Raw genomic sequence first — 25,654 nt, forward strand, 5'->3', positions numbered from 1 at the left:
AACAGTCCCACATGGTATCATTTATCTAAAACTGATTAACAAGCCTCCATCTCCAGCCTTCTCTCTGAGGGAAGAGATTATGGGATTTTAAAAAAATCACTGAACTGAAGTAATATACAGAAAAGTATATGCAAAGAGGTGTGTGTGTGTGTGTGTGTGTGTGTGTGTGTGAGAGAGAGAGAGAGAGAGAGAGAGAGAGAGAGAGAGAGAGAGTTACTGGGGGAATCCCTGACTTTTATTAATCTTCAGTGGGTTCCATTGGTACTTTAGATATGTTGAAATCTTTGGTCTTCTTTCCAAGTTCTTAGAATAGGGAGAAAGTGGAATGAGGAACAACAATCATTCATGTCAATGAAAGACTCCTATTATACTAAATTCTTCAAGCTCCTGCCTTAGCTCTGTTATTTAGGACTACAAGTTCGTGCTTCTGGTGGAAGAAACAGATTACAGAAACTCATGTTTTAGAGAACAGTATCTAAGGCTTTGGGCAACAGAACCTGAAGATTTGTGGAGAGGAGAATCTTCTAGAAACCCCAGCATAAAAGTTTGGTATGCCTATGACTTCCTGGGGACAGTCTTCTGGGAGACAATATAGACCCAGATGTGAAAAGTGTTATTGCCCAGATGTGAGATTTGGGCCAGAAACCAGAGAAATTCTTGGGCTAGAAATTCCTGAGCCATGGGATCTTTCTGCTGACTCCAGGGACTAAATTCTAGATAGAGAAAAGGATCTTTCCTGATGTCCTTAAACTAGGTTCATAAGCCCCAGCAGTTAAATGGACAGGGGAGAGAAGACTTGGTGATTCACTGAGTAGATAAGCTTGAACTTGGAGCTGAGGAATTAGTGTTTTTGTTTTCTGAGGGATTTTTGGTTTTTGGTTTTTTGCTTTTTTTTTTTTTTTTTAAGCCATCATTTTCTTTGATTTCTCTGGGCTATTCCAGCACAATTGATTCCTGATCTTCCAAGTTAAGATGTCAAAAATTTTCCAAATTTCTTTTCAGTTTCATCCTACACACATGCAGATTAGTATTTTGCCAGAGACTCAAGGACACTGCTATGCAGATCGCTGGAGTCTCACTCTGTAAAGTTCCTTCCTTTCTGTAATTCAGCTCCACAAATCCCAGCCATCGAGGCCTCCTCCACTTCCTATCTCTGGTTCCTCAACTCAGTGTTCTGGGTTATGGCTGTGGGCTCCCTCTCCCTGTATCACAATCTAGAATTTCTTCCATGCAGAGAGCATGGCCATCTTATGCTCACAGCTTTCATTTCCCTTGCTTCAAGGACTCTAATCCTGCACCATTTGTGGCCAATGTTCCTTAACACTTGTTTTGTGTATTTTGTCCAGGTTTTTAGTTGTTTATGGAAGGAAGACAAATCCTGTACTGTTTACTATTTCCCAGGCAGAAGGTGAAGTTCACAATCATAAATCTGACTCTTGCCAGGTGTGGTGGGGCACATCTGTAGTTCCAGCCCTTGGGAAGGAGGCTGACGTAGGAGGATCCCCAAATGTTCAAGGCCAGCCTGTGCTACACAGCCAGATCTTGGCTCATAACAAAACAAAGTAAAACTAAACAGAACCAAACAACCCTTAAAAATAAATTTGACTCTTAATATGTGACCTCAAGTCCCATTCTGCATTTACTGAGGTGCTACTGTAAGGGTACACTTACAGAGCAGCAGATTTGTAGGTATATTAGAGCAAAAGTCAGGAATCAATTCATAGCCCGTGACTGCTCATGCTACCTGTCACGGAGCTAGCTGCAGTCAGCCAGCCTTGACATCTACTTCTCTTTGATAAAGCACCGGGCTGACTTGAATGTGTCCAGCTTGTGTTTTCCTTAGTCGGAAAAATATACATTGCTTCCAACTTGCTTCAAGGACTTCAAATCCGGGACAGACTGGCCTTGTCAAAGACCCATTTAACTCGGCTTGCTCAGCTCACACCCGCTCCTCTCCTTCCCAGAATGTTCCTAAGAGGTTGATTCCACTTGACATTATTAAACAAATGTTAAAATACACTTTTAGAAACCACAAAATGATCCCTTATCTCTCGCCTTATGTAAGCCCTTGACACCACACACGCCAGTGCCATCAGGTAAGCTCATTGCCCCTCAGATTGTCTTCTGGTAGATGCACTGCTTGAATTACATTTGGACGACTTGACTCTTGGGTAAAACAATCAGAGTACAAGGAAAGAACCTGGGGTTATTCCGTAGGGTCTTTTTTAAAGGGTACAATTTAATGCATATTAAATTCAGAAGCATAATTTTAATGTAAAGGCATCTTTTTCTCCAAAAAAGAATTGAGAGCATTCAATGAAGCTTGCGAAGACATCATCTTTATTCACTTTAAGTTTTGCACAATTATAGTTCAGAATTAGAAAAGTAATTGATGATAGCAGATATCCAGATGGAAGTGAGTGAGAAGAGGGCTTGCCGCACGGAGGCTCCCAGGGTCGGTGTGGCTGCCTACCCTGATCAGTTCTTAGTTCCTAAGGAAAAGGCAGGCGTCCAGGAGCTCTGTGAAGTGTAACACAAGAGAAGAAAGACCATCAAGTGCTGAGAGCACTTACTAAGCACAGTTCTCCTATTTTCTAACAGTAAATGGTAGTTAATAAGGACTCTAGAATACGCAGATGTATTCTGCACCCTGATACAGCTGAAATGCCTGCGTTTTCCTTTTCTCCTGCTCTTATTATCTCCAACACACAGCACAATGCAACAAGAATTCAGGAACACTCGATGATTTCGTTGCCCCAGCTCTAACGTTATTCCTCCCATTTCCTCGTTTTTGAGACAGCTGCGCCATCTAAAGCATGCACAAGAAGAAAGGGCCCCACCATAGCATTAGCTACGCTTCATTTGTTTCTATTTAATATTGTTTATACATTCTACTTCAAACCATTGAAGAGCATACTCTGAGGTGATAGACATAGCATGTGCCATTTCCTGAGCCTTCTCTCTACACCGAGGCGTCTACATTCATCTTCATTTTATTTACAGAAAGGAAGCACACTTGGAAACAGCTTCCAATCCCAAGTGGTCCCAAGTTCTTCTATACTTTGTGTTCTCCTTCAAACATAGTGTCTTTCATTGTGGTCTAATTAAGTGGGCCCACTTCATTAGATTAGGGCTCAGTGATGTGGGGCAGAAGGAAGCCCCCACATCTTTGTGTTTCCATTCATCCTAGCCCAGGGAATGGCTCCCTGGTCCTTCATACACACGTGTCTGCCTTGATCTCCACTATATTTCTCCTCGAGGTTTCATTCTACTTACCAGATGTTAAGCAAGGTCTCAAGTTAGCCATAGTCATAAGATACTCTGGCCCTAGGAATTTCTCATAGGTCGTTTTGTTTCCTAGGCTAGCCAAACATTCTGTGTCATCACTGAACAGCAGGTCCTTGTTTGGGGAGTCAAACAGCTGGAACATCATGTATTCAAATCCATTTCTTCCATATAGTTCCTAGGTCAGACATACAGACAGTGAGTGACCTTGGACTCCAGAAAGCATGGGGTTGTGGATTCTGCTTAGGAAGACCTGAGTCTGCTGGCCTGCTTCGCTCTAGCCCTTGGGAAGCCCATGATGTAGCAATAACTTACGAGGTGCATGGCAAGCATGTTCTCTGGGTTCAAATCTTGGCCTGATTTTTCTTTGTTGTGTAACCTCTGTTGAGCTCACAAAACTTTGGTTCCCTCATTTGCAAATAGGTATAAAGCCAAGTAGTAAGATGATGCATATAAAGTAGCTGGTAAATAGAATAGGCCCCAAGATTGCTGCTTTACCACTATTTGGCCAACAATCAGAGCCAGAGGTTTTCAACTTTCTGCATCACACTTCCTTATCTTTCTGCATCCCGGAGCCCTTATAACTTTGCATCTTCCATGATTTTGATCATCCTCAGGTGCCCAACCATTTCCACCTTTTTGGTCCCCTCCCCTTTCTTCCTCTGCCCCATTCTCTGTGCCCATGGTGACAGTTTATCTATGTGGGACTTGCTTTTTAACATGATCAGCGACAGGGCCATAATTTGTATGTATCCATGCCATGTGGCTTGTACCACTGATGCATGACTGTCCCATTGGGTGGCTTTTAATCAATCTTATTAGTTTTTTAAAAAGACCAATTAAAGTGATTAGATTCATTTGTCCCATCAGTGGTTCAAGCTGGTGGGAACAAAAGCCACCCCAAGAACCTCTCATGCTGACAGCTTTTCCTGGATCATGATCCTCTAACTGGAATGTGTGGTAAACACTAAAACAGAAATTTTTCATTTGCAGAGCCTCTAAGAATAAGGAATGCTAGTGCAAAAGGCGGAGGGGGCTTTGGGATATCCCTAAGATTATTTGGATATGTTGTCTGAGTATAACAATTCCCAGAATGGATATCATTCTGTGTTGTAAGCAAACATTAAAACAAAACAAAATAAAACAGAAAACAGTGCCCAGCCTGCCCAGCTTGTAAAAACACATTTGGATCCACCCATGGGTCAGGCAGAGCCACTTCCATTCTGCTTTTCCTGCATTTAGGCTCAGCCTGGAAAGAAGGGGACTAAGGCAACTCCTTTACCTCTGCTGTAGAAGAGAAAGAAAAGGTGCATTCTCATGGAGTAACTGAACAAGTCCAAAAGGTACCAGGAATCTGCTCAAGTGAGTGTCAAGCCAACACTCAGATGCTTATATGTCTGAGCTTTTCTCAGTCCTAGACATCTCCAGAGCAGGAAATAAACACAAACACCAGTAATCAGAGACAGGGCTGGGGAACCCAGGTGCCCTGCCTGGGGAGAAGGTGCCTGAGGCTGGGCTGGGTGCATCTGTGTCTCCACAAGGGAACTAACTAAGCACACCACTGGCAGGGCGTGGGCCCTGCTCGCCCATACCTGTTGGTTGAAGAGTATTCTTCGAACAAAATCTGCCTTATCTTTCCTCGAGATAACCGCATGACTTGGCACCGTGGCCAGGTGGCAGCTCTCAGCCTCAGTCACAGGCTTCCTGGTGCCATCGAGGCACAGCAACTCAAAGTCGTCCTGCTTCAGATCCTTAGCCCACACCTCAGGATTCTTCCCTGGGAAGGGAAACTCAGATCAGCCACAGCTGACAGCCTTGGTCAAGGGACCCTCACAGCAGGAAAAGACCACTACCAGTGTCTGGGAGTCACTATGTGCGCGTGTACACACACACACACACACACACACACACACACACACACGAAAAAAATCCACAAAATCAGAACCTTTCTGATTAGCAAATTTTCAGACCTATTAAAGGCAAAGATTTCTTAAAATAAGCTGGAAAAAGAACTAGCCAGAAAGGGAAAGATGGATAAATTGAAGTATATTAAAATTAAGAAAGTTCAATCAAAAGACACTATTAAAAAAGTGAAAAGGCAAGGCACAGAGAGGGACAGGATCTTTTTCACATGTATAGCTGGCAGAAACCTGCACCCAGAATATATAAGGAATGCCATAAATCACGGGGGTCAGACATGCAGCCTCTCTGCCTGTTAAATCCAAGCTAAAGTGATCATCAATGTCCGCCCTCCGGTCTGAATAGACAGGGAGAAATTTCTCACTCCTTCAGTTGGAAATATTACGATCTTATATTACTAACATAAGTCACTAAATCCTGGTAGGGTTAATAAAACTTCCCAATTCCCTGTTAGTAGTGATTCCACACAGGAGCCCTCAGAGTTTGCCAGGGTAGCAAAGGAAATGCAGGCACATACCATTAGTGTTCTGCAGGACTGCAGAGTGTCTCACGAAGGCTACATCTCCCTTCTCGACCAGACACCTACATAGCAAGCTCTGGGTCAGTGAGGTGTGGAAGTGGAAGGGAGGGAAGCTTGACAGTGTGAATGGGAAGCAACAAGAGGGAGTCACACCCCTTTTATATGTCCAATACTTCCTCACAAGCAACTGTGATACCCACATGAGCCCCAGGCATTAGAGACAGTAATAAAAAGATGGAGCTGCCTATTGAGTTTAGGTCATGAACAACCACTGTTTAGGTCCTCGTTTCAGGTCCTGATGAATTTCTCTAGAGAGGATACTCATGTTGTCCTAGGATCAGGGAAAGCCAAAGATGACTCTCTGGTTGACCCATATTACTATATTAATACTGGGGTTACGATGTGTCAAAGAGATGACTTGGAAGGTGTTTCATCTCCTCATACGTCGGTTTGGTATTAAGAATGAATGTGCCTCAGTGAATGTGCCTCATGAATCCCATGATTCATGTGTCTCTGTGTTTAAGACACATTCCTTATGAGTAATATTGAACGCATCGAAAATCACATTTGTGCCATTCAGTGGGTTGGAAATGACTATTCATGATCAGGAGCACCTCTAGGTCTCACTCTCTCCTGACTTTAGGTGCCTCCAAAGCAACGAAAATCAATTACTTCTGTTCCAATTTCTGGGAGTCTCTCACCTACTTCTTTCCTTCATATCCCTTCATAGACTTGCTTCCTGGGTCACCATGATCATCCATTTTAGGTCCCTTCAGGTCAGGTAGACAGAGCCCTTCCTGACCATGGACTTCGCCTGGGCATTCCTGCCACCTTGCTCCACTCTAAACCAGTGCTTCACGAAGATGTAGGCTAGGAACCAACAGCATCAGTACCAGGAAGAAATCTGTTAGAAACTCAAGTACTCACCCTGCAAGACCTGCTGTTGGGTGAGAAAGTCTGCCTTTGCCAGCCTCCAGGAGACTCTCATTCATGTTCAGGTGTGAGAACTGCTGCTTTGGATAGCTACGCACCTCCTCTGAAATGACCCCGCTTTCCACATCCCTGTCTCTTCACACCCTGTCACCTCCCCTACACTCCACATGTGTTCCTGCTTCCCCGTGAACAGCAGAAGTCATTCCATGACTTTCTCCTTGCATCCACCCTCCAGGCCTGCCAGCACGCGCCCAGTGGTGCTCTTCCACCTTGCAGGTAACAGAAGGAAGGTCTCTCGGCAAAAGTGTCCTCACCAGGTGCCCTGCATCCCAGCCCTGTCCACACCAGCAGGAACCTTCTGCTGGGTACTCTTTCTCTCACATAATAACCTTCCCTTGTTCACTGGATGTGTTCATCAACAGTTCCATGTCTTTTATTTAAAACCCAAAACCCTTCCCCGAACCCAAACTACTCCCAGCAATGGGCCCCTCTTTCCTACTCATTCAAATGCTGAGAAAGAATCAAGCTCCCTTACTACCTGGCCCTTGCCAGTCCAGCTTCCAGGACCAGTTTCTGCAGTGTGCTTGGGCCCCGGTCACCAGATCTGGGGCCAGTTCTCGGCACTGTTCTGTTATCTCTCAAGATCATCTCCCCCCAGCAACTCGCAATGTTGCACATTTGCAATTTACCTTGTTATAAACCAAACTGCATCCTGTCTCTGAACTTCCCCAGGAACTAGAGTCTTTTCTATTTATGTATTTGTCATATTTATGCATCAGTCCCCCTATATGACTGTAACGTGATTTTTTTTAATCTAGAAAACACAAAAATTTGTGTAATTTTGCTTTCTTTTTTTCTTCCTTTCCTTTTTTTTTTTCAAAATTGGAGATTGAATTCAGGCCCTTCCGCTTGCCAGGGAAGTGCTTATACCATTAAACCATCTACCTGACCCCTAATTTTGCTTTCAAAATTGTGGCTTTCGGCTGCTCCCTGAGCCTAGCCACTTTTGAGAACTGACTCCCTCTGTCTCTGCTCACCTCCATCTACTTTGTCACAGTGCAGGCAGCTGTGTCTTTAAATGTCACCTCACTGCATGAGCTGTCTGGGCAAGAAGCTTTCCTCTAGAAAGGGGCTGACAGCCCCCTTCCCCCAGAATTGGGAATAATATGTTATTGTTTATATTTGCTCCTTTACAATCGAAGTGCTGTAACAACACTGGGGCTGCTGGTTCATATGATTGGAGAAACAAAGAACACCACCCTGCAGGAAGAAGCCAGTGAGACAGACAGCTGCAGAAAGGAGAAGGGGCGTGACTAGAAGTAGAGCCAACCACTGTTGATCTGGAGGGCACATCTGAGTATTACCTGGCCATGGCGCAAGCCTTTGAGCCTCTTGGCTGCCTCCTGAGACTCAGCGGGGGGGAGCCCCCAGAGCACCTATTAAAACTTCCCCTTGGCAGAAGCTGGCTCTTTCAAGGTTTTCTCACACCAAAGAAGTCCTTGTTCATTTTACCAGAAAAGGGGCATGAAACAAGATGAGTCAGTTAAAATATGGCAAATGCTTCAGAGCAAGTGCTGAAAAACAAACAAACAAACAAAAAAAAAAACCAACCATAAAGCAAGAAAAAGAGATGTAGGACCTGGGGAGATGGCTCAGTGGAATAAGCGCTTCCCTGGCAAGTGCAGGGGCCTGAGTTCAATCCCCGGTTCTGCCAAAAAAAAAAAAAAAAAAAAAAGAGAGAGAGAGAGAGATGCAAAATTTTACAGAGGGTGGCCAGGAAAGACTTGCCTGAGAAGTCCAAAATGAACTGAGTGAGGGAGCAGTGGTGAGGTGAGGAGGAAGAGCATTCACTCCAGGTGAGGGCAGAGCACGCCAGAGGCCCTTGGGCAGGTGTGTGCTGAGTGCCTTGAGGAAGCTGATGGCCAAGATTACTGAAGCAGAGTGCAAGGGGAAAGGAAGTAGGGAGGAGGTCACGGGACCTCTGTAGATCACAAAGGGCAAAAAAGGACTTTGGCTTTTATTCTGAGTGATTTGAGAAATCATTCGAGGCTCTGAGCTGAGGACTCTAATGCTTTTGTCTGTTTCAGCTCTGGGTGGTGTGTGGAGAAAGACACCAAGGCAAATGCATAAGGGCCTGACTATAAAAATCAAACCAGAGGTGGCAGTGGTTTTGCTCAGGATGGTGTCCGTGCAGATGGGTGGTGGGGTCAATTCCAGTATCTTTTGAAGGGCGAGCTGACATGATTTGATGATGAGCCATACGTATATGGAGTGTGAGAGAACAGATGAGGCATAAATAATGGCAAGATTTTGGCTTTATTCCCAAAAAGGAAAATTGAGTTTATATTAACTGAGATGGAGAAGACTGGAAAAGGCATGTTCAGAAGGTAGCGTGTGAAATTTCAGCAGCTCAGTTTTGAATGTTTCAATTTGAGATGGTGGTTAAATAACCAAAACAGATAACCAGTAAGCAATCGGAATTAACCAAAATAAAACCTCAAAGAGTAAGGCACAGAGAGAGAAAACTTTCAAGGACAGAGTCCCGGAACACGTCAGCATGTTGGGAAAGGAGTTTGGAAAGTGAAGCAGAGCCAGTAAAGAGCTGAGGTGAAATATCGGGGGGCGGGGGGAAGAGAAATGCAAGAATCTGGTCTTCTAGCAACCAAGGAAGAAAATACAGCTACCAGGAGGAAGCCATTGGCACAGCCAAGGATGCTGGGAGGTCAAGCACTGCAAGGACCAAAGACTGGCCTTGCGACTTAGCAGCACAGAGGCATTTGGTGAACTGAATGTGTGCTTTCAGCTGCATAGTAGGCCAAAGGGGCAGAAGTCATCTGTCTGTGTGCCAACAATAAGGAGGGATGTTTTCCAAAAAACAATAGTAAAACTGACTCCAGGAGCAGGAGAGAGAAATAGAATTTAAATTGCATTCTGGAAAGATGGAAAGGAGATAAATTGAAGGGGGAAGGAAGATTTAACAACTTCAAAGAAATGTGGTTATAAAGAGAAGAAGAGAAATAGGCACTTGCTAGAGAGGAAAGTGAGGCAGAAAGACTGTCCTAATTTATTTATGTTTGTTTAAGACAGAAAAAATAGTAGCATATTTGCATGCTGATGAAAAATGACCTAGTAAAAAACAAAATGTGAAGCTTCAGGTAAAGAAGTGGAATTGCTGGGAGAGTGGCCCTGAGCATGTGGGAAGAGAGGCGGGTCACACAGCTGCTGGATTGGACTCCGCTGGGGACCAGCAGGCATCTCGAGTCAGGTGGCAGGGCAGCACCTATGGGCACAGATGCTGGCATGTGGGTGGGTACATGTGACAATGGGATCTTGTGGGATTTCCTCTTTGATGGCTTCAACTTTCTCAGGAGAAATAGGAAAGAAAGTTATGGTAGATGGGGACAGAAGTACTGGAGATTTGGGGAGAAGAGACATTGTGAAATCACATCCTTTGAAGAGGAAGGGGATAGAGACAGGGCTTGTTTGAGCTTGGTTTTCACACTTTAAAAGAAGGCCATCCCTGAAATATACCCACCAGGTAGCATACTGCTGGGCTCCACCGGTTCAGCCTGGTGGGGTGGGGACGAGGCATGAGAGTGTATGCAGGGTAGTAATGACCATGGCTGGTGGCAGAAAACATGCTGAGAAGTGAGGGAAAACAAGGACACGGGAGAGGATGTGAGTACAGGAAGGGCACAGGATCAGTGGATGGAGGGCCAGCGGGAGCAATGGCTACTGAGTCATGAAGGTAGGAACAGGGAAAAGGCAGATCGAAGGTGTAGCCATCAGAAGCTATGATTCTCTTTCTGGGTTCATATTTATTTTAGTGTCACGGGGTTCTAGAAAGAACCATTGCAGATCCTCTGTGTTACCAATGTCATAATGGTATCAAAATGGGACCGAACCTGATACAAATGTACTTTGTAAAGTAAACAAAAATTAAACTATTTCAGCTTAGCTTTAAAGCTCAGCACACATTTCTGTAACTTAGGTATGGCTTATGAAAGAGTCCAAACTCTGGAGAGGGCAGGATGGAGGAGACAGCTGGAATGTGGATGAAAGAGTCCTTTCTAGAGTCTCATGCATGGCCCACACACCCTTATTTGGACAACGAAGTCCTACTGTCTCAAAGAGCCCAGCACTGCCTATCACACTTAGACACAGAGCTGCCTTCCCAAGCCAGCCCTTTGGCCAATGTCTGCTGGCCCAGCAACTCCCACACTAGACCATTCCCTCTCAACACTGACTCCATAGACTTTCTTCACTGGCTTCAGCTTGCCTTACTCCCATGCCCTGTTCCTCAATGACCCTTCTTCCTATATTACTCTTCCTCCAGATTTTTCTCAGGCCCCACTGCCTCTCTAACACCATGAGTTAGAATGATCTTGTCTCCTTATAAACTTACTATTTCAGGTGTTTTGCTATAGTGATGGAAAACTGACTAACACAACCCCTTTGGTTCTTCCACAGCACTTACATCTGGGAAGGGCCTTATCCTTTAGGTGTTTATTGTACTATTCTTTCTGTGGGACTTCATGGGGGAAGAGAGAGAATCATGCCTGTCTTGTTGGCTGCTGTAACTTCTCTACCAAGAATAGCACCTGCCACATATTAAGTGCTCAGTGAGTAGCTCTTCAGGAGGTGGAGGAGCCTAGCACTCTCTATTTTTAAAAAAATATCTATCAACCAGATATAAGAAGCAAAGTGTCTGTGTCCTTCTTATGATTGTAAGCTGAGGTTCTAACTAATTCCACATCTTGACCATAATTACACAGAAGAAAGGAGCAAAATTTAGAAGCAGAGAGGTGGCTTAGTAACCATCAATCACTCTGGTTCCTCTCCAGGGTGCTGGGCTCCTTAAATCACCTGGGTGGGTAGGAGAGTTCTTTAGAGCCAGGCTAGACTTCAGTTACTGGGTCTACTCGGTTCTGTTCTTTAACTCTGGGTCCTTCTAAATTAATAGCAAGATGCTAAAAAGAGAGACACAATGAGGTCTTCCTGGAGTGGCATAGACAGAAGAGGAAGGGACAGATGTGACTCACCTGAGAGCCCCACTGGAGCCATAGTACCTCTCGTGGGTGTTGGGAGCACACAAGTGGCTTGGATCACTGCTTCCACCACACAAAGCACAGAGCTTGGAGTCTGGATTAGACCCAGGAGCACAGCTGTGGCTGAAGAACTCATCTGTAGAAAAGGGGAACCAGAGTGAGCTCTTCCTATGACAGTAGCAAAGCCTCAGGGTCATCCCTGAGACTGTCTGGATAATGCAAAGATAGATGCAATTATTTAGCAACTAATCACTAAGAACAAGTACCTATGAAATCAGGAAAACATTTCAGTCTACCTTGTCCTGGTGAAGAGAAGTAGTGTTGAGGGGTGGGACACAGATTTTAGAGTGAAAAGTAAAACCCAACCACCTGTTTTCTGACCTGTGCTGCCCCTTCTTCTCTCTACAAGATTTGCCCTTGTGACTTCAATTCAGGAAGAATCTAGAAAGACACAGCCACCACACCCAGTGCTCACAGGTAGCACAATAGGGAAATCAGGGACAGGCCCTGCCCTTGGGGAACCTGTAGTCGTGTGGTACCAGTCAGAATTCAATTAAACACACAAGAGGATTCATGCCTCCCCCCACCCTGACTCTGCAGAAATAATATGGTCCCACAAGACTGAAGATAGAGGAACGCTCTGCAGACATGGGGTTCAGGGTGAAGCCTCAAGATGAAAGATATCCCCAAGTAAAGGGCAGAAGAGAGAGCTTCCAGACAGGGGGAAGACCCTGCAAAGGTTGTGTCAGCTGGGAAAGGAAACAAAGCACAGAGAGCTCAATGGAGGTCACTAGGGCTGGACCACTGGGAGAAGCAGTGAGTAAGGGTGGGGCAGGCTCCAGACCAAATAGAACCTTTCGAATCACTGCATCAATTGTTCTTTATCCTTAGAGAAATGAAGGGTTCTAAACAACGCTGGACCAGGGGGAGAGTGTGTTAGGTAGTCGATATGCACTTCACAAACATCAATCTGGCAGAAGGGCAGATGTGCTCAGGGTAGCTGGCAATTGCAGTGGTCCCAGGAAAGAAGAGGGCAGCATAGATTACAATAGAACAGGAGGTTGGAGATGGGTGGAATGGGGAGAAATTAGTATTGCTGATGGTGGACAGGTAAGTGGAAAGTGACGGGCTAGGTCTGCAACTGGACCAAATGGATGAACAGTGGGGTCCTCCACCACCCAAGGCAGTTCTGCCACACAGCCAAGCTTGGCAAGGTAGTAGTGTTTAGTTTTGGACAGAAAAAATTTAATGTGCTTTTGAGATACCCAACTAGATAAATCAAATAGTTCAATACACACATCTGGCATCAAGGAGAGTTGTTTCTCAGGAATAAGAACTTGATGGTTATCAATATCCAGGGATACTATCAGTAATAACGGGAGCAGTGAATATTTGTCTGGCACGTGGCAAGCGCCCAGATTTTTATGTGTAGAGCTCCTGGTGGAACTTGAAGCTGCACATGTGGATATCACTGTTTAAGGATTAGCTTTAGATTTGGGAATATAGTTGTTTTATGCAATTGAAATATATCTTAATCAAGTGAGTTAAAAGGGATCTTGCACAGGTATAGGAGAAAAAAACAGGCTGGTGAGTTTTCAGTGTTTTAGAGCACCTTGAGGAAGTGCTGCTGAGAGATCAGGAGGGAAGAGGTGGAGGATATAGCTCCAGCTGAGCAGCACAGAGGTCCCTGGCCCTGAGCAGATACAGATAGGCCCTCAGCAGGGAGCTGAGGAGGGTGCTGGAGGGCAGTGGTTTAGACAATGCTTTTGTGATGTCCAGTAGTCAAGGGGAGGAGGAAGGGAGAGCAGGAGCTGGAGGGGGTGGTGGTGGGGGGTGTTTAAAGATGGAAGATGCTGCGTGCCTATACACTGGAAGAAATTCTCGGATCTACAAGGGAAAGAAATAATAACCAAGGGCCTGAAGCTCTGTGAAAGGAAGTGGCCCACACCCAGATGCAGGCAGAGGGCTGGGCTGGGGAGGGAAGAAGTTGGGGAGTCAGCTGTCTAGAGTCCCACAGCCTTGTCTGTCCCCTACAGGTACAGGGTGGATCCTCCACTGAGACAGGCAGACTGATACACTTTGAGGTTAATGGACAATGAGGATGTTAGGATAACTGTGGAATGTGTAGGGTGTGGAAAAGAGCAATGATGGGGTGCTCATGAAGGCCCATAATTACAGCATTTCCTTTGAGGCAGCTGCTCTGCTGCCTTGTGATGTCCTCCATCTGAATTCAGCTGCTCAGCTGCAGAGGGGAGCGGGTAATAGGGTTCATGCAGGGCTGGGATTTGTCATATGGGTAGGGAAAAAAGAAGAGCAGAAACCTTTTAGGTGCTGACAAGAGGGTCCAGAAATGACTAACAGGGAAATCCAAGCAGGAAAGGGTGAACATGAAAGACAAAAAAAGAACTGAAGGACAAGCCTTCAAGGTAGGTTTTCAGGGGCCGGAGAGATAGCTCAGTAGGTTTTCAATTAAGATAGTGAAGGCCGGCCAAATAGCAAGCAGGTGCAGGGGCCAGGGGTTCAATCCCCTCACCTGCCGTGCTGGCCCCACCCCCGGGGGCACCCTGAGAAGGCAATTGGGACTGGGTGTGGTGGCATGAGCCTGTAATCCCAGCTTGTGGGAGACTGTAAACAGGAGAATCACTACAAGTCCAATCTAGTAATGAGACCCTGAACACCCTGTGGACCCTTTCCTAAGATACAAAGAGAACAAAAAGAGAGTGGCCAATTCAGTTTACATGTGAAAATCTCACACACACACACACACACACACACACACACACGCAATAACCACCCAGGCTTTGCTTGTTCCCATTTTTGAGATATACCAAATAGGGTTATTTCTCTAAGGTCTACCCTTGGGACCAAGGCACTCCTCTAAGAAACAAGTGAACAAAGAGAAGGGGAAGGACCTGCTAAGCCCTCCTGTCCGTTGAGCTCTGGATTCCACCTGACCCAGAGCATATTGTGCCCCTTAGGAGAACTGAATTTCTCCCCCTCCAGACACAGGCCCAGAGCAGGAACTGTCACAATGCCTCCAGAACACACTTACCCATTTTACAGGATCCAGTTTGGTTGAATATTAAATCCATGGGGATATTCCAGCCTGCAGAAGTACCAACCGCGGTGTGGCAGGACTTCTTGCCTCGCAGAGAGTTCCAGGTGATCTTGGCATCTGATTTCTTAACCACAGCCACAACATAGTAACCTTGTAGAGGAAACAGAAAGATGTAATTTTTCCTCTTTTTTAGGGAGCCTAAAAGCAAGATCTGTCCAGTCCTCCTTCCACCAGGCCCTTTAATGCCATCTGAATGTGGTAGATGATATGAACTGGGTGTTCTCCATTGCCATTTCTTCTCTGTGGGCTAGGGTTGTGGACACTACACTTTTAGTACTTCTTGCAACTATATTCTTAGTGTAAATCAGGACTGTAAGATACAGGAGGCGGAAAAGATTCAGGAGTCTTCTGCCTTCCTCTTTAGCTCTTTTGATAGGAAACAAAGGCTGGACATGTGAGCTTTTTCACTGCAGCTTTCTAGTATCCCTTCTCCACGCTAGCAGCTTAGAGGCTATTGCAGGAGCTACCGCAGCCACAGAAATACTGGCTCTGGCTTCCTGTCCCTGGATCGCAGCTGCAGGAGTGTCGTGAATCCACAGTGCTGAGGGAAGCCTGGAAGTGGCGCCTGTCCTAGGGAGTCAGTTCCGTTACGCTGTGGTGGGAGCAATTCCAGGACCTAGAGCTTATTTCTGCTAAGATTAATTCCCCATCTTAAACTCCCTGCTGCTTAAGGGAGTGCTTTGGTAAAACTATTCAAGTCCTTGTTAAAATAGTTTTATTGGTACATGTTTGTAGTACATAATGATTACCTTGATCATGGAGAGTTGGCACATGTACATGGCATTTCTTATTCTTTTTTTAAACTCTCTCCCTTCTCTACCCCTCCCTGTGTCTCTTGGACCCTTTTTCCTTCTGCTTATAGTACAAAATGATAGAATGATCACATTCCTCATAAGAAAGAGTGCTTCATTTTAAGCACTTCTTTACTTATTTCTTACTGATGCACTTTGCCTGTCCAGTCACACAAAGGGCATGGCCATTTCAGAGAAGACTCAAGCCTTCTGAGCAAGTGTGCTCTCTCTCTCTCTCTCTCTCTCTCTCTCTCTCTCTCTATATATATATATATATATATATATATATATTTGGCATGCCATGTGGGTGCTGAAATGGCAACTGGGACTGGGCATGGTGGCACGTGCCCATAATCCCAGTGCTTGGGAGGCTGAAAACAAGAGGATTGCTGTGAGTCTCTTCTGTGTAGTGTGAGACCCTGTAGACCCTGTACTACATAATATATATACATAGTAATTTGTGTACACAAGTGTACATATTTAGAAATTGATTATAGAGTCTTTATTAAAAAGCTGTGTGTGTGTGTGTGTGTGTGTGTGTGTGTGTGTGTCTACATGCGTGCACAGAGTGCCAAGATCCAACTTCAGGGTCTCCAGGCCCCTGCAAAGGTATTCACGACCTGATTCTGCCGCCGGTACCTGACTGCCATTCTCTGGGGAGTGGGAATACCCTGCACCTTTCTTCTTACTCTAGCAGGACCCCTCCCCTGTAGCTGTCATTATTAGGTCCCGGGCCAAACACACATATACTACCGCCCCCCCGGTCGCGTCTACATCCATGTACCCACGTGTATTTACAGACACATGCTGCTATGTTAGTGAGATGTTGCCAGGCATTCTTTTCTGCAGGTCACTGTCCTGCTCAATAATACGTTGCGGAAAACATAACTTAGATTCAGTGGAAATAGACACAGATCTCTCATTCTGTTACTGATTGCATCTAAGTAATATCGTACTGGATAGATGTCTCTGATTTTCTAATGTTACAAAAATGTCATTTTCTAATAGTAAAAATTTAATCTCTTCCCATCCCCATATTTAAAAAAATCATTTTTTGGCCAGGCCAGATAGCTTAGCAGACTAAAGCACCTGCTCAGGCAGGCTCAGAGACCAGGGTTCGATTCCCGGTGTGCTGTGCCAGCCCTGCCCCTGGGGTGCACTGAGCCAGCGAAAGAGACTGGGCATAGTGGTGTGAGCCTATAATCCCAGTGCCTGGGAGGCTGAAAGCAGGAGGATCACTATGAGTCCAATCTGTGTAGTGAGACCCTGTAGACCCTGTATGAAATACATAAAACATAAATAAATAAATAAATATTTTTTGTCTTATTCCATTAATTTTAAAAATAATGCAGATTATCTTCTTGAAAGAGGACAATCTTGCTTTGCTCTTGATTTTAACGAGAATATAATTATTATTTAAGGTTTTCCTATACAAATATTATATACCTGAATGATGTTCATTGAATAAAGCCTGAAGTACAGGCTGGAATTGGTAAGATTAGATTCCTCAATCTAGGGAATTATTTGGCTCATACCACCACACATACATGCAATGCCTTTCCCAATGTTACCAATCCAACCTCATACATATTCCCGTGGAAAAGCTGGGAGACTATACGGCAGGTCTGCCTTGCTGGGTTCTTCCCAATGGCCCAGCCACTTGGCATGATGAGCCAAAATATCTCCCCGAGAGGGTGACTGAGGGGGATCTGATGTGCTAGCATTCTCTTAGGGCTGCAAAGGGCAGGCTACACTGCCAGGTTTCTAGCAGTGTTGCTAGTGGCAGAGGCAGTACCAGAGCAGATGCCCCTGAGGTGGTAGCCAGCCCTTGCCTATACCTGCCTGGGCTCTCTTATACCAGTCCAGGGACCAAATAATGTTGCAGGACATCTTTTCAGATGTCCTTCTCACATAGTTTTGTTTTCAGTACTGGAAATTGAACCTAGGGCCTTTGCATTGAACTATATCCCCAGTCCTCTTTATTTCTTTCTTTGAGATACAATCTCACTAAACCACTTACTTTCCTAAACTGGACTTGAACTTGAAATCCTCCTGCCTCATCCTCCTAAAGTGCTGGCATAACAGGCCTATTCCACCATGCTGGCTTGGCATTGGTTACTATCTTCCATATGGATGTGCATGTGTTGGGTACCAAGAGACAAACTTGGTAATTACACACCAAGTCCCCTTCCATCTCTACTCAGATGGAAACTTCTTCATCAGAGTAAGTCAGGATCTTGTCAGCATCTGAACTGTCTTCAGAGTATCCTCACTGGTCTGCATTTTCATATCACTACAGTTTCTGAAAATTCCAATTACTCTTGAAGCAAGGAGGGGTGTGTCTGACTATGAATCATCAGACTGGAATGCTGTGCACAATTGATGAAAAGTCATTCATAGGATTAGGGAGGACACAATTCAGAGAAGACGTCTCAGCCATAAAAGCCGAGAAGCACAGTTACAGGGCCCTACCCACAGCTGCTGCTAGTGACCAAGACAATGACACTTTACTGTACTTCAGAACCTTTCCGGTACATGGACGGTGCAGATCCTCTGTGACCCGGTGCTTAGCAGGGGACACAGTCCACATGATACTTCCAGTGCCATGGGCTCCAAAACCCCTCAGCTCCCCAGATCTCCTGTCTCATAACAAACACTACAAGCAAGCCCCTGGTTTTCACTTCAGGGTCTTCTATCATAGTGGCTTTTAATTTCTTAAAGCAGATTGCTAGTAGCATCCATAGAGGTTCTGTCTCAGCAGGTCTAAGGTCAGTCAGACTGAAGAATTAATTTTCTCTTCCAATAAATGCCCATGTGATGGTGATGCCCCTGGCCCAGGGACCACTGCTCCATATATTTCCAGGGTTAAGCACTTGATGGGCAGGTACAGACCTTCTTTGCCTATCTGCAGATATAAGACAACAGCCTATCCCTTGGAAGTGGTCTCAGTGCTAAAGACCAGGTGACTCCCATTGCAGCTGGCTACAAGGCACAGGGTAGGTATTATTTGCCTCCTCTTCCCCTCTCAAGGCCTCCACTCAGCCCCAAAAGTGCTAGGCATGGCCCCTGCCTGGTGCTGACCTTCAAGCAGAGATGGGCAGGCTGTGTGTGACAGGAGCAGAGGTGAGGTGTGGGGCTCAGGGTTCCCAGCCCCACCAGCTCCTCTCACGCTCAGCTGTAGCCACCTGTGGGCTGTGTGGCTGTGTGCAAGTCACACAGTCTCTGAGCCTCACTCTCCCCATCTTCGTGACACAGGACCACAGTGCCTGCCTACACTACTGAGGAGAGTAACCGTATGTAGTGCAAACAGGAGTCCTTTGTGAACCGTGCAATACCCTGCAGAGATGGCCAGTGTAGTTTTAGAGAAGACTTGCACAACAGCAGCAAATAGTGACTACTTTCCCCACTGCAATTCATCATTTTTGCTTCTTTTTAAGGCATTCTTCAACCTCTCCCCAACCCAGAAGCCCAGGTCTTACTGATTCTCACTCACCTTTCAAGGGTATAGTCACACACTTAGACCTAAGCTGCTCACTGTTACCACTAGTCCCTGAAAAAAAAGACAGACACAAGGTTCATAGCATTAAACTCTCGCATTATTCCACCTAAACTTGTGAGCTCCTCAGTGTCAACTTTCAAGGATAAAATGAGAACCACTAAGTAGGCGACCTCATTGGTTGTCGAGTAGCCAAGTTTGTATAGGCCCACGTAACCTCCTCTCAACCTGCTCTTTGCCATTTGGGTCTCAGGTTTTATTCCTTAATACTCAGATGCCTCCTGAAGGGAAGAAAGACTGAGACCACTGCACAGCTCCTGAGTTAGGGGACAACTCGAACACAAGCTGTTTGGCAAGTCCTGTACCACACCCTGAAACATCGCTCTCTCAGGATTATTTTCAGCCTTTTCTGCCTAACTCTTGCATCTGTGTTTTAATTTGTTCTGACTCTGGTGAAAAGGATTTTACCTACCAGCTCCCTGTTCTCCAACAATACTTATTATTATGCTATCACAGAACTATATAGTTTGCTTTTTGCTATCCCATCTTGTCCATGGTTCAGGGAGACTAAAACACAGAAAGGTCTCCCCTCTGCTTACCATAGTTCTCTCCCAGGACAGGCACCAGGCCACACTGGCCAGCTATGTAGACAAATCCTCCATCCAAAGTCATGGCATCAGCTTCTCCTTTCTAAAGTATAAAAAAAAAAAAAGAAAGAAAGAAAGAAAGAAAGAAAGAAAGAAAGAAAGAAAGAAAGAAAGAAAGAAAGAAAGAAAAAGGAAAAAAAAAAGCATTCTTTGTTGTTTTCACCTCTGGTTGCACAGACTCCGCCCATTCCACTTCAGGCGATTCTAATTTGGCCCTTCATTTCCTCAAAGATATACCTTTATTCTGTCTCTCTAAAAACCTAAAAACTCTCTAACTAGGGGGAGACATCAACCAAAAAAAATTGTGTCACTCTATATTGTTAAAGTAACAAAAATATTAAAGTGATCTCTACTGTGATTCACCTCAAAATTAGTAGCCCCTAAGGAAATATTTGTCTTCTGTGCCTCATGTGTTTGTTTGCCTGTGAGTCTATGTTTATTATCAACCTTGGATGTGCCACACAAGGTCCCACTGTGCTGAAAGCAGCTGCCTGAACCAGTTTACTTCAGCTTTCTCCGTGATGGGTGGCTTCTCCAAGTTTTCCCAGGTTTTGCAATCCCTGAGAGTAAGGGAAATACTATGGTTTGTTAGTAAGCAATACAACTTAGAAACAAAAAACAAAAAACAAAAACTATGTAAGATCACATTGGCTATAGTATGCCTCCTCTACCCAAGGAAACAACAACAAAGACTATACTCCAAATTCCAAGCCCACATCAAATAAATACAGAAAAAACACTGAAGTAAAATAAAACATTAACACCAAAGGAAAATACTGCCCAAAAGGCAAAGATTAAAGGAAAAGGTTTAAAAGACCAGACTGGGTTCAGTCTGGAATCTAACAACAACAACAAAAACAAAAACAGTGAAAAAGACCAAAAGAAAAAATTCAAGACCAAGAGCCAGTTATGTCAGGGTGTTTGCAAAGGATGACGTTTATAAAAGGAAATACATGTTTGGCCGTTCTGTGCTTACTCTTGGTGGTTTGGTTAGGCCTAAGATCTGTTCCTTTTAAACCTCTTTGTTGCCCAAACATAGTGAAAAGGGCTGTGGCACTAGCTCTAAATCATCTGTTATTTCCCCTCCTGTAGAATATGGGAGCAGACAAGACCAACAACCAGAACAGCATTCTGACCTGAGAGACAATAATAAACAATGATTAATTAACAAACAATGACTAATTAACAATGGCTTCAGGACAAGAGGGTAAATGAAAGCTGTCAAAATCAAAATGAATTCACTTAGGTCAATTCCATCAAAGGATAAATAGAGCCAAGACACTACAAGGAAGAGTTCTTTTGCCTAAGTGCCTGATTGTAATTTTCACAAAAGACTTTTTTGGGGGTCTAGCTTTTTCACTCTTTGCAAAAATGGCTACTAAGGATTATTCTTAGATAATTATCTTTGGTCCAAGTTTGTACATCTCCAGTTTATTTCTTTCGATTCCACAGTTCCCAATCATAAGCCTCAAACCAATACTTAAACCTATTACAAAAACTTATGTGAATCTCATCACCCATTAAGCAAACATCACCGACCTGTGATGATCAGCAACTCAACAAATGCCCCTAAACAATCCTTACTCTGCTCAAAAGAGTTACAGAAGTGATCATTTCATGTCTCCTCAGTGATTTACCTTCGTTGATTCATCAGGGAGAACATGGTGTCAAAAGGATTAAAACCCTCAACTTTCTTTGATAACACACTTCTGCCCGCATCTACTGGACAATCATAAAATATTACACTAATGAGGACTAAAAACAGCACAAGATAAAAGTAGGCTCAAAAACCATCTTTGCTTGAACCAAGCATGATGTCACATGCCTGCAAGCCTAACACTCAGGATCCTGAGGCAGGAGGATCACTATGAGTACAAGACTAGCCTGGGCTGTATGATGAATTCAAGGCAGCCTGAAACACAGTGAGACCTTGTCTCAAATAAATAAACGAACAAACAAAATCATCCTTCCCTTCACAGAGCTAAAAGTACAACTATGAAGACTCTGGCATCTCTAGGAAGAGGGCCAACCATATCAAATCAAAGACCAACTCGATTCTGTCCTTTCCCAGTCTGCTGACACTTGCTGTTAACAACTAACTAGACCCTGGTTCTAAAGCTCATACAATCTCTGACAACAAAACCAAGGTTTACCTGAAGGTAGCAGGTAAAGTGATCTCTTTTCTTTTAGATACAGGAGCGACTTACTTGGTTTTAAGAAATATGTTGACTTCTAGTTCCCTCTTCTATCTCTACTGTAGGAGTTGGTGGCCTTATCTCTAAACCATTCTTTACTAAGTCCCTGCCTTGCACCCAAAGACAATGTTCATGTATTATTTTCCCAGCACTCCCAACCTGTCCCACCCCATGAATGGGACCGCATGTATTTTCAAAAGTACATTCTACCATTACCATCCAGAGTGCCCCAGCCATGGCTGTGCTTCCTCTCTTATCTTACCTGCATCCTCAATCCAGACTCCACAAACTTTACCTCACATTTTATTCCAATAAGTCAACCCTATCTTGTGAGATACTAAACATTTCTCCATTTCTTCTCATCACTCTTTTATCAAGATTACCCTCAAAGACCCTATCTCTTTTCCCAACATGACAGAATATCCTCTTAACATACAGGCCAGACCTAGGCTCCAACCCACTATCTCCAAACTCCTCTCCATTGACTTCTTAAATCAACCAACTCTCTTTACATCACCTAGCCATAAAAACAACTTAGTGTCTAGTCCAGAACTTACATAATATCAATGAAGCCTCCCTACCTATCATCCCCCTGGTACCTAGTCCATACAGCTTTCTTCCCTCAATACTGCCTCTCATTTTACAGCTCTTGATCACAAAGATACTCTTTTTTACTATCTCTTTTGACCCCATGACTCAAATCCTTTTACTTTTATCTGGAAATATGTCAATACCAAAAACTACCAACTCAAACTTTCCTTCCTCAGGAATTCTGCAACAGCCCATACCTTTGTTGACAAACACTGGCCAAAAACCTCTTATCTCTTCCCTGAACCTTAGCTGCCTTATCCAATATATTGATGACCTATTACCATACAGCCTTTCTCTGATTTTATGCATAACAGACTCTGCTCAGTTATTTAGCTTCCTTACAACCAAAAAAACCACTAAGCCCAAGTCCTCCAAATGGGCCTAGTTCTCTAAGACTGAGGTCACCTACCTTAGCATTCACATCACCTCTACTCATGAGGGAATTGTACAAGACCAACAGACACTCATCTCTCAGATCCCCTTATCGCAATCAAAATCTATTCTCCTTTCCTTTTGGGGTACTCATTGGTTACTTTTCATTATAGATTCTAAACTTTGGTCTTATAGCTGAACCTCTATAGGAGGCTGCCTCAAAAGACTCCAGCCTCTCCTTTTTCTCTTCTTCTTTTGTCTTCTGCCTTTAACCAACTCTAATTTGCCCTCACTGCCATGTCAACACTCAATCTCCTCAACCCCAACAAACCTTTCCAACTATATATAAATGCCAAAAAGGGCTGTTTTGGGGCTCCTAGCTCAGTGTCTTGGCACAAAAAAATACAACCTACAGAGTACTTCTCAAAACAGTGAAACAAGATGGTCATGAGTGACCAATCTGTCCTCACATTTTAATGGCAACAACTCCCCTAATTAGAAAAGTTCCAGACTTGTTCTATTCCAACATCTTACAGTCTATATCTCTCATTTCTTACAGCCTATGCTAACTCATAACATTCATGCTACAAAAAATGTAGGTAGATCTACCCACTGTCCTCATATACATCCAGCCCCTTCCCATCATTCCATATCCTCAGCTCATTCAAACCAATTTATGAGCGTCCCTTTGTTCTTGGCAACACTCCTCTAACACATTCTCTTTCAAAGACTATGTACCACTGCTCTTCCTAGTTAACCAACTTCTACAAGACTTTCCTCAAAATTTACTCTCCAAACTTGATGACAATCCACACTCCTTTATCCATCCTACCAGCAGATAGTACCTACCTCCCAAACCCTCTACCCCAAACCCTGCAAGCTAAAATAGAAGGGACTGTACACAGTTATGCCTACCACACTGACAGCCACACAACTTTCAGGTCTCCCCTCTTCAGTCAGTTTCTCCAAACTACAACTCATCTCTAAGAATAAAAATAGCCCAACTCCACACATTTCCCAGAGGTAGAAATCCCAACTCCTGATGCTTGCTTCTTTCTGTCTCATGACCATCCTCAATGAAACTGATCAGCAAAAGGCACACATGAGCCAGCCCATGAGCCATCCCCTAGTCCTCTCTGACATTATTCCTCAAAGACTCCCAACTAAAGGTTCCAGAGAGTTTTTCCCTGACAACCTCTTGGCCTGATAAGAGGCCTCTCTAAACCACTGGGTCTTAATTCATCCACATTCTAACTAACCATAATTTACTCAGTCTCATACTTGTTCTTGGCAACCACTCCTCAGCCATGGCTTACACCAAAAGCTTTATGTACTCATAGATAAAACTTTGGGGACAAGATTGGATCATGGGAGTATTATACTCATCAGTGGATTAGTCCACTGGGGGGCTGATAGCTATATGTGATATCAGAAGTAAAACCTGGTCAGAGGAGGTGGATCATGGGTTATGACCTGCAAGATTTGTCTTCATCTCTCCTCCCTCAGTCGCTCTCTGCCTCTTGCCTTCCATGCCATGAGCAATTCTGTTATTACACTCTGCCATGTCACCCTGCCTTGGAGCAGCTGACTATGGACTGAAACCTCTACAAACTGAGCCAAAATAAGCTTTTAAGTTGTAGGTGTCAGGTATTCTGTTTCAAATAAGAAAGTAATTGAGACACCCTCTTCTTTTGTTTGATAATACAAGCTCCTAAAAAGGATTTACTTCTAACCCAACATTTAGAACACTCCTACACTCTCAACAGGGCAAATCTCTCTCTGGCCCAAGATTTCTGGTTGTCCCTACTGCTATTATCTTCAGCTTATATGCAATCCTCATCCCCAAACTAACGTGGATAAACACGCAGACCCAACTTATTGTACCAAAATATTTAAACACAAACTTTAAAGATTTGACCAACACCCTCTTAAATCAGGCCAAACAGCTTTGGCGTACAGGGCTACCAAACTCTTTCAGACGTATTTCATTAACTTCTCTAAATTTCTTTCTGCCACCTTGGGCCCCTGGCCATTCTGGCACGTGACACGCTCCTTGGGAGCTGTCCGTACCCAGCACCCTGAGTGGCCAGAAGCAAGAGGATGAGTCTGGCATGGACTCTGGCACCAGACCCAGTGGCAGTGGCGGCAGCAGCAACAGCAGCTCTGGAGGAAGAGAATGAACAAGGAAAAGCAATCCTTTCTGCAGCCGATGCTAATGTTTCTGGACGAACCTCGAATGCCCAGGGACTTTCAAATCCTGTTGCTCCTAATCTTCAGTCCTCTTCTGATCACTTTAGAATGAGGATTGCCAGGTAACTGCCAGTCTTCTGTGAATCAGTAATCCTGCAGACTGAGTCTGAGGACCGAATAAGGACCTGAATGCACTGGAGCACATGTACCCAGGAGTACGCGTACCCATCTGATACCTCTCCTGAGTAGGGCTCCCTTCTGTGTCAAACGTTGACAATGTGAGGACTGACTTTCTAATTAAAACCATTGCTAAATGGGGCAAGGTACTGGCTTTATGGTACTGCTCATCAAAGCCGAGTTTGTGATGCACCATGGAAGGCTCACAGCACAACTTTATTCATGGGATGTGTTCACTAAATCTTATCTGAAATTCCATAGCCATAAAATATTCCTGACTTCTCTCCCATCATGTCTGTTATTTGCTCCAACAGACTTGCTCATTGCTTGGATTGTGATGTATAATTATAAATTGTGGAGAAACACAAAGT

At 44.4% G+C, this 25,654-nt stretch overlaps 1 protein-coding gene across 1 annotated transcript in view; it reads right to left on the minus strand.

Annotated features, from left to right (window-relative positions):
• Nucleotides 1-2,317: 2,317 nt before the first annotated feature.
• Nucleotides 2,318-25,654, minus strand: part of LOC101561970 (inhibitor of carbonic anhydrase) — a 37,066-nt gene continuing 13,729 nt past the window's right edge. Inside the window, exons 8-15 of the mRNA XM_023704416.1 lie at nt 19,711-19,801; nt 19,109-19,165; nt 14,759-14,914; nt 11,701-11,842; nt 5,723-5,787; nt 4,878-5,062; nt 3,277-3,463; nt 2,318-2,520 (exon numbers count right to left, since the gene is read on the minus strand). Of these exons, the coding sequence (XP_023560184.1) occupies nt 2,486-2,520; nt 3,277-3,463; nt 4,878-5,062; nt 5,723-5,787; nt 11,701-11,842; nt 14,759-14,914; nt 19,109-19,165; nt 19,711-19,801 (918 nt within the window). The 3' untranslated portion in view covers nt 2,318-2,485. The remainder of the gene's footprint in view (nt 2,521-3,276; nt 3,464-4,877; nt 5,063-5,722; nt 5,788-11,700; nt 11,843-14,758; nt 14,915-19,108; nt 19,166-19,710; nt 19,802-25,654) is intronic.

This window comes from Octodon degus, unplaced genomic scaffold, assembly GCF_000260255.1.
Source record: "Octodon degus isolate 3935 unplaced genomic scaffold, OctDeg1.0 scaffold00008, whole genome shotgun sequence".
In the NCBI taxonomy this organism is placed as follows: domain Eukaryota; kingdom Metazoa; phylum Chordata; class Mammalia; order Rodentia; family Octodontidae; genus Octodon; species Octodon degus.